Source organism: Myotis daubentonii, chromosome 11, assembly GCF_963259705.1.
Source record: "Myotis daubentonii chromosome 11, mMyoDau2.1, whole genome shotgun sequence".
Classification (NCBI taxonomy): Eukaryota; Metazoa; Chordata; class Mammalia; order Chiroptera; family Vespertilionidae; genus Myotis; species Myotis daubentonii.
In genome coordinates this window covers 71787784-71797629 of record NC_081850.1, presented here as the reverse complement: position 1 = coordinate 71797629, position 9846 = coordinate 71787784, and the positions used below count along the sequence as shown (strand labels likewise).

General features: G+C 44.0%; 1 protein-coding gene across 1 annotated transcript in view; it reads right to left on the bottom strand.

Moving 5' to 3' along the window:
• Positions 1–983: 983 nt before the first annotated feature.
• TNFSF8 (TNF superfamily member 8) overlaps positions 984–9846 on the bottom strand; it is a 29633-nt gene continuing 20770 nt past the window's right edge. Inside the window, exons 3-4 of the mRNA XM_059657858.1 lie at positions 8117–8188; positions 984–5064 (exon numbers count right to left, since the gene is read on the bottom strand). Of these exons, the coding sequence (XP_059513841.1) occupies positions 4670–5064; positions 8117–8188 (467 nt within the window). The 3' untranslated portion in view covers positions 984–4669. The remainder of the gene's footprint in view (positions 5065–8116; positions 8189–9846) is intronic.

Sequence of the window (9846 nt, the reverse complement as noted above, 5' to 3'; positions counted from 1 at the left end):
TGGCATGGGTCCAGGCACCATACTGGCACCGTGACATGTATGGAATGGATACGCAGAGCAGAGAAGTTCTCAGGAAAGCTGGAAAGAGTTCCTCAAATTCCAACATTCAGGAGCTGGTCCAGAGGGAGCTAATCTTACCAGCCAAGGTTGACTCAGTAGCTCTGGGCTACTGCAGCAGCCTCCTGGTCTGTGATCCAAGGTTTCCTGCTTTCACTTACCCACAGTCCACCATGGTCTGAAATACTAAATGGGAAGTTCCAGAAATGAGCAATTCATAAATGTTAAAGAGCAGGCTGTTCTGAGGAGTGTGATGAAATCTCACACTGTCCAGCTCCATCCCAACCGGGACATGACTCATTCCTTTGTCACTCGCAGCCACTCTCTCCATACTCCCTGCCATTAGTCACTCGGTAGCTCTCTTGGTGATCAGATCGACTGTTGCAGTATCAGAGTGCTTGTGCTCAAGTCACCCTTATTTCACTTCACAGTAGCCCCTAAGCACAAGAACAGTGATGCTGGCAATTGAGATATTCCAAAGAGAAGCCAGAAAGTGCTTTTTTTTTTTTTTTTAAGAAAAAGAATGAAAAGTTAAGTATGTATACGAAAAAACAAAACAAAACAAAACAAAACAAAACACAGTACATATAGGGTTTGGTATGCCATGGTTTCAGGCATTTACTGGGGGTCTTGGAACGTATTTCTTATGGATAAAGGAGGAACCACTCTATCATTTTTAAAGAGTATTTTGTTGCATAGAAAACTGGCAATAAGGAGTGGGAACTGCAATAAGGTCAGTGGACTTATTGCAGCTAACTCAGGAGACAAACTGAATGTGCATCCATAGAAAAATGGGTAAACTGCATATAGTTAAACAAGGAAATACCAGTAGGTGGCAATTAAATGAATGAGCTCGATCTACATGTATCAATCTGCATGAATCTCAAAAACCTAAGGTTATGTGAAAAAAACTCAAGCACAAAATGTTATATAAAGTATGATATTGTTTATTGAAATGTTAAAATCCACACAAAACTCTCTTATATAGTCTAATGGGAGAGCAAGTATAAATTTATGTAAGCGGAGGAGACACACAAACTTCCAGGCAAGGGCTTTTTTCTGAGGAGCGTGTAGGAACGTGGATGGAGGGTTGAGATTTTAGCTCTATATGGATTATTTTCTTTTTAAACAGAAGCAGAGACATATAGTAACATATTAATAGTTATTAAATTAGCTGGTGAGGCATGGGAAAAATACTATTTTCTGTTCTTTCTATAATTAAAAAATATTTACAAATGAATATACATTTTATAATGCCCAGAGCAAGAATCAGGCTTCCTCCCCTGACCTCTGATTAAGCCAGCCGTGGGCAAACTACGGCCCACGGGCCGGATCCGGCCCGTTTGAAATGAATAAAACTAAAAAAAAAAGACCGTACCCTTTTATGTAATGATGTTTACTTTGAACTTATATTAGTTCACACAAACACTCCATCCATGCTTTTGTTCCGGCCCTCCTGTCCAGTTTAAGAACCCATTGTGGCCCTCGAGTCAGAAAGTTTGCCCACCCCTGGATTAAGCAGATGACCTTTAAAGCAATTAGGGAGAAGTACACACACACACACACACTACATGTATATATAATACACATAAATGTATAATACACACATGTGCACACGTATATACACATATGTGTGCGCACACATAGTATACACACATATGCATATACACATATACACATATGTATAACTTCAAATTTAAACAAACTTTTTTTATTGGCTTACATATTTCTTCAGTTTCTGAGAAAGAACTTTATATCATGGGACTCTAACCTTTTTCTGGATTTGGCCACTTATTGAATCTGGAGACCATCTGTGTCTCACATTAGCATGATCATCCAGCAGTGACTGGAGTGGCAGAGGCAGAACAGGGGACAGCCCTGAACACTGGCTGCTCCAATGCAGGGCTCCAAAGCTGTAACCTAAGGAATTACAGAAAGGCTGCCCAGCTGGGTGTGGCTCAGTGTTTGAGCATAGACCCAGGAACCAGGAGGTCACCGGTTCAATTCCCAGTCAGGGCATATGCCTGGGTTGCGGCTCCATCCTCAGTAGGGGGCATACAGGAGGCAGCTGATCAATGATTCTCTCTCATCACTGATGTTTCTCTCTCTCTCTGCCTCTCCCTTCCTCTCTGAGACATATATAATTTTTTTTTTAGAGAAAGGCTGTGGAGGGGACCAATAAAGCCCAATGGGAAATAGTGGAGACAGGAAGCTGGACTCCATTCCTGGCTCTGCTACTAATCATGTGTAAGGACTTGACAAACCCCTGCCTTTCACTGGACTTCCTTTCAAACGTTGGCTCTGCTGATCTCTCAGGATCTTTCCAGAGATGATACAAATGACTACTGTATCTTCTTGACTGAAAGGCTCTGGCCTTGTGTCAGAATAATCAGTGGTATGAATTTTCCCAAGGGCAGGAATACAGTTAGTCTTCATTGACTTGTTACTTTTTTTTTTTTATCAACTCATCCTCCTCTACAAGTTTTACAAGTATAGTGTGTGTGTGTGTGTGTGTGTGTGTGTGTGTGTGTGTGTGTATGTATGTATGTATGTATGTATGTATGTATGTATGAATGTGTGTATGTATTGGGGAGTGGAGGAAAGAGCAGTTGAGTTTCTACCAGAGAGATATATGTTTCAGGTAGCCTGAATTCCCAGTTACAAAAATCATTTATTTTATTTGCATAGATTGTGTCATTTGCTCATAATATTCCCAGGGGGCTGGTTAACCCTCAGAGAGTAACAGAATTTAGTTTTGAACTTCTTAGGTTGTCTACCCCCTACATATCAGGTGAATTACTAAAGATTATTCTCTTATTATTTTGTCTTGCTACAAGATTCCTTTTAAGCTGTGCTCCCTATGTCTTCAGCTGTTGGCTTTGAGAGTATTGCTTGATAGAGACTAATATTGAGAATCACTCACAATGTCAAAGTCAGGCACCTCTGCTCAGAGGATGGTTGGTAAAAAGTGCAAATGAAACCTTTCTCGAGTTGGAATATGAAACAGTAAAAAATTGCTTTGTTGACATTTGCTTAGGTTGCAGATACCTTTCCAGGAGTGCATGAATGACTTGGTTTAAAGCAAGATTCATTTGTCTTACAGAGTTAGGGTAGAACTCAAATGCCCACAGGCCACCTTATTCTCTAGCTTTTGGCCCTCAAAACCTGTCTGTGTTATTATCACATATCTCTTGTCTTGCTGAGTGCAACACCTCTTCCAATGCACCCTGCTCCCCAAGAATCTACTCACAGAAGCATTGAAGAGAAATGTAGACTTTTACTGAGTATTTCACTGACTTAGGAGGAGGCAACAGAGCATGCTGTTCAGCAAAGGACTTAAAATTTCCCTTTAGTCTTTTCTGTTCTCCCAAGTCCTTCTCATCCATACCACCCCTACTGATTTTTTCCCTTCTTTTAGATCTTTTCTAAACTTTAACAAACTTTCCTGAATTTTGACACCTTTCTTTTCTCTCCTCCTTCTTGAGAAACATGCAAATTTTGTTTCATTCTTTTGTGTAGCAGTTAAGAGCCCCTTTTCTTTCTGAGGAATAACCTCAGCAGCTTACACTTAAGTCCAGTGGAACTTTCAAACAATAAGATGCTGCTTCAGAGATGATGGACAGTTGTAAGGGTTGATGGAGCTAGAGAATCTCCTGGTTATCCAAATCAGGAGACGAGGTTGTCATTGTGCAGAGAAGTTCTTTACGCCATTTCCAAGGTTGTCATTGTCTGTCAACAACTTTGTGGGGCCTTAAAAGCTCCCAAAGAAATGATTTTCTGAGAGGTGTTTGAAGCAGGGAGCAGGAAGAGATCATGTGGGAGATGGGCAGCTATGCCCTGACCAAATGATTGCATCTTCTGCCCATTGCACGATGATTTGAGAGTGTGCTGAAGGCATAGCACTTTTCTGACAGGAAACAGAAACTCTCTGTTGTTGAGTTCTTGTCCATCTTAACTGGAATGGAGTCAAACCTGATCAGATGGTTTCTCAAATATCCACAAGGCCTCTTCGGTTCTGGGTGGTCAGTTTGGCAGTCCTTTCTTATGCATTTTAGGTGCTACAATTCACACCATTTGGCAGGTGTCCTGAACTTTGTCTCCAAATTCTGACTCTGCTGAGGTGGTGTGCAGCCAGATGCTGCCAGTACCATTGGTTTCACACTGGTGGGGGGCTTTCCCTTTGGTTGGGGGCTTCCAGAACTCTGTCTGGAATCCAGGTCTGTGATGAGGGAGGCTGGTCTTCTGAGATGGAGGAGACCTTGGAGAGATTCGAATCCAGCCCCTTCATTTTTCAGACGTGGATCCTGAGTTCCAAGGAGGGGAAAGGAATAGGTCCAGGTCATACAGTGAGTTAGTGGTTGGAACATACATCCATCCCTTCTGATTCCCTTTGGGGGCTCTGTCCACCACACGACATTGCTTCCTTGCCTTCTCTCTGAAAGACACTTCACTCAAAACTCTCTTTTTAACCCTGGAGCTGTATCTTTCCAAGAGACAGAAGGAGAAGCATACTATGTAATACCCTTTGTGGTTTCAGTCTTGGTCTAGTTTCCTTTTTGCCCAAGTGTTTGGATGGATGAGGTGCTGTATGGTAGAGGCCAGGAGAAAGGGTTCAGTCTGAACTACTGTATAAGAAGATGGATAGTACATTCTCAAGAGGAAAGGTGTTTGTATCCACATACTGGAACTTATCCACCTTGACCGAGATGGTGGTATTGACCTGGAGGTGCTCCAGCAGGAACTGAGAGAGGTTCTGGTATATGTTTTTGGTTTGTACTCCAGACTCGCACACTGTCACCAAAGTCTGCCTTTTGACATCTTGGTTGATGAGAAGTTCCAATTTTAGGTCGACAGAATGTTCTGGGCATTCCACCAGAAACTGCAGTTGGCAAATAATGAAGTACCAACCTGGAAACTGGATCACCAGGTTCCCATCATGATATCTGAGTCCATGGACAATGCCATCTTGGTTCCAAGACAACTTGGTTTTGTTTATGTGCTTTGACACTGGAAAGAGAAGGAAAAACAAAATCACAATTATTGGGCAGAATGCAGGTGCAGACCAGAAAATTTGAAGCCTTTATTCAAAATTCCTGTTGGGGTCCAGCCCGGAAACAACCTTTCTCAGAGAGGTGACCTTGGTTAAAACACATAGCGCCTAGAAGGGGAGCAAACACATCAAGAACAGTATGCCATATATGCCAGGTCCCCCAAGACATAGGCTGTGCAGATGTTTCTTCCCTGCAGCAACCATGTCAAGCAACAAGGATGGACTGGCTTCTGGCAAGTTCCCCCTTCAAGACTCCTTCCTGTCTTCTATATTATCTGCTGTCCCAACTATCCAGAATATCTCCTGTGTTACTCTTTTTAGGTGCTGCTTAATATTTAAGGTACAGCTACAAAATTGCCCCTCTTCCCTTTTTCCAATGCCAAAGTTGAGGGTCTGAACCTCCTATAGAATTGTTTTCCACTTATTACATTACTAGAGGCTCGATGCACAAAATTCGTGCAAGAGGCTCAGCCCTCGCAGCCTGGCTACTTCAGCCGGCCCTCGCAGCCCCTTGCAGCCTTGACCAGCCCTTGCAGCCCCAGCTTCATCCAAAAGGTCATCCAGACAGTTGTTGGGATGGTTGTTCTGCTGTTCAGTCTAATTAGCATATTAGCTCTTTATTATATAGGATTCTGTTATCATAATTACTAGAGGCCCGGTGCATGAAAATTTATGCACTGGAGGAGGGGGTCCTTCAGCTGGCCTGTCCCCTTCCACAGTCCGGGAGCCCTCAGGGGCGGGAGGCGACCGGTGATCAGGGGAAGGTGACACCCCATCATACCTCTGCTGCTGCCACTGCTGGCAGTGCAAGCCTTAGCTGGCCCTGGTTACCTAAGCCACAGGCGGCCCTGGGCGCTGGGCAGCTGCCATCTGAGGCTTGCCTGTGCCTCAGGCTGGCCCTGGGCAGCTGGGGGGCTGAGGAGACTGGGGGACTCCAGAGGCAAGTGCACAGAGGGGCTAGGCCTGCCTGGGGGCGGGCCCAGCCTTGCCACTCCCACCTGGGGGTGGGCTCAGCCTTGCCTTGCACCTGCTGCCCCAGCGGGGCTGAGGGGACTGGGCCCTGCCATCCTGTGGCTGTGGGTGCCTCCATCTTTCAGGGAGGGGCAATCAATTAGCATATTTTCTCTTTGTTGGCTGTGGGCGTGCCATCTTTGCAACAGCATGAGGGCCAATTAACATATTCCCTCTTTATTAGATAGGATTATCTTTGCCTTTTCAGACTATAACCTCCTGGGCTGTATTCCCCACAAGTTCTGTACTATCATGTTCATTTTTAAAAAATATATTTTTATTGATTTCAGAGAGGAAGGGAGAGGGAGAGAGAGAAACATCAATGATGAGAGAGAATCATTGATTGGCTGCCCCCACTGGGGACCAAGCCTGCAACCCAGGCATGCGCCCTTGACCAGAATCAAACCTGGGACCCTTTAGTCCATAGGCTGATGCTCTATCCACTGAGCCAAACCAGCCAGGGCTCATGTTCATTTTTTCAATCAATCAATAAATGTTTGATCAATGTGGGAGGGCTACTATTTGGTGGGCATTGCACAAAATACTATAGATAGGACATTTATTTGTGTTCAGTTAGTAACCAGTTTAGGCATTAAGATGTCCAGGAGAATCTTAATCTATTCGCTTTCATATTAAGATGTATCCTTTAGCCATTCATTGTCTAAATTTTTGAATGTCTTCTTCTCTTTGTAAGGGCAGCCAAACATGACTGTGTAGACCCTTTACATGTAGACACTTTAAGGGGCTCTTCCCAGCTGGGCTTGTAGAAAAGCAGAGCATTAGCAGATCCTCTAAGCCAGGGGTCCTCAAACTTTTTAAACAGGGGGCCAGTTCACTGTCCCTCAGACCGTTGGAGGGCCGGACTATAGTTTAAAAAAAAACTAGTTGGCCTGCTAAGCAACAGGCTAAGCCAGCGGTTCTCAACCTGTGGGTCGCGACCCCTTGGGGGTCGAACAACCCTTTCATAGGGGTCGCCTAAGACCATCAGAAAACGCATATATAATTACATATTGTTTTTGTGATTAATCACTATGCTTTAATTATGTTCAATTTTTAACAATGAAAATACATCCTGCATATCAGATATTTACATTACGATTCATAACAGTAGCAAAATTACAGTTTTGAAGTAGCAACGAAAATAATTTTATGGTTGGGGGTCACCACAACATGAGGAACTGTATTAAAGGGTTGTGGCATTAGGAAGGTTGAGAACCACTGCTCTAAGCCAACATGTTCATGTCAGAAGCCAAGGCTCTCTGATCCCTAACAAGTGAACATCAGCCCTGATCGGTCAGGGTGCCTTTCAGAGCTGGGAAGCTGGTGTGTTCGTTTTAATTGCCTCTATGTCTTCTTCCCTTTAAACCTCATTGCAATTCAATTGAAAAGTGCAAACTAATTTAACTGCAGAATTGAATTTCTAAAATGAGCAGAAGGGCTATTTGGAGAATCCTGGATATCTTCTCCAGATCTCATTTTTCCTGGTGTAAATAGCTCTCATTATTTCATTTAGAAGGGGCCTCTTACCTTGCTGCAATATGCAAATAGGCCCTGTACCGACATGTTCATTAAGCTGTCAATCTGAGGACAGGGCAGTTTTGTGGTTCCCTTGGGAATAACTTGATAGAGGCAGAGCTTAAGAGCCTGCTTCCCTTGTATGAGGAAAAGCACTATGCATGTGGCCTGCAACTTGTAGGTGGCAGAATAGAAGTGGTGGAGTTGAGGCCCAGATGCCTTCAGGGGCCAGGTAGGCAAAGGGAAGGAGAGAATGGGGCTGAGGAAAGATGAGTCTTGTAGTTTTAGAGTAACTCTCTTCTCTTTCCCCCTAAGGAATTTTAATTCAAATGATTAAAAAACAAAAGCTTACAGGCTAAGCAGAATACATCTGCAGGTCACATTTGGCCTTGGGCCTCTACTTATGGCCTCTGGCTTAGAAGTTTCTGGAAGACCACAGGAAGTGGCTCTCGGTGGTTGGGGTTCAGGGGCTTGGTTACTGACCTTGGAGGTAGGCCCATGACTTCTTGAACGGAGCCCTCTGCAGGATACATAAGATGTCCTCTGAGCAGTTTCCTAAAAACAAGAGCACACGTTGACTGTCTTCCTCTGCTCTGGGACCTGGAGACACCAGACCTTTTTCCGTGACCCTTTGATGGAGACGGTTACCATTCAGTTTCCATCTGGGGGCAAAGGAGATCTATCTGTGTGTTTCTCATTTTGCCATCAGGTACCTTAGATTTCAAAAAGTTGATTTCTTCCACTTGGGCTTTTACAAAAGACTGTGGAAGTTGGGGGAACGAAAACATATATGACCTGGGTTCCTATGTGTACCAGGTGCCATTCCTGTCCGATTACTTATCTCACCTCACTTCATCTTTGGGGAAATTCCATAAGAGAGGTATCATTAAGTCCCTTGGACAGAGAGAAAAAGCCTGGGGACCAGACAGATGAAGTACCTTGTCCCAGGTCACTCAGCCAGTGGGGGCAGTCAGGACAATATATGATAGAAATTGTTGCTGTCCTTCCTGTAAGAGTGCACCAAGCACTGGGCGGGGTACCTGTACGTATTTCAGCTCATGTGATTCTCAGAATAACTGCAAGGTTAATTCTGACGCTTAGACACATGGTCAGTGGTACAAGGTCAAGCAGGTTGGTAGAAATGCTGAGATTCACCTCCAAGTCTACACGGTTCCAGAAGCTAGGCTTCCTCCTTGAGGCTGTTTTGCTAGACAGTGGGAATAAACACACCCTTGTGCTTAATTTTGAGAGGATATAGGATCAAGATAAACACATCCTTGTGCTCAGTTTTAAGAGGATATAGTATAGGATCAAAGTGTTCTAAGCAGGGAGCCTGCTATCATGAGCTCCCTTGGAAGGTGGAAAAAGACAATGTTTATGTCATTATGGTATTTAAGATATAAAAATATTTTAAATATATACATTGGTGATTTTGGCTTAGCTTCTTCTTCTTATAGTAACTCTTTTGTAGGCAAAGAACCAAGTTACGCATTTCCTGCAGTGCCTCATGGACTCAACTCACTCCGGAGAAATTCCCTTTCGTCTTTGTGCCCCAGCTGTAAAACTGGTAGGTCTATAACCAGACACTGACATCTTTTGGATGATATCACAAATGACTATTCATTCCAGCCATCAGCATCAGGCAGCCAGGAGCCAATTCAATTGAAGCCACCTCAATCATGAATTTGCTTACTGGTCTCTGAGCAGTACTCAGACTCACAGTCTTCCTCACCGCCCTCTCCTCCCAGGCCCAAGAAAAATCTCTCCTGGTTCTTCACAGCACTGGACTTGGAAAGGTTGAATGTTAAGTGGAGAGTTCCCTCTGCTGTCTGAACAAGTTTGCTGCTAGAGGCCCCTTCAGCAGGAGCAGAGGTTGGGTTCATCCTTATCTGTCCTCAACCCTTAAAGAGGCTCTTCAGGATCAGGGCCATGCTCCTCCACATGGCATCCATGCTCCCTGGGTTCTTGTCCCTCATCTTCTGTCCTAATTAATAATAATAGTAGCAATAGTAGTGCTAGTAATGATAATAATAGCTCATATTTGTCTGACCCTTCCCTCTGCCTGCCTATCTTCCTCCATTGGACTGTAAAGAGACTACTGTTCATACATTCCCCACTGCCCAGCCCAGAAGATGCTCCACAAATGTTGGTTGAATTGAATCATCCAGTTCTTCCCTCTTCCTTCTCTCTGTGAAAGTCAGCTAAGTGCTCAA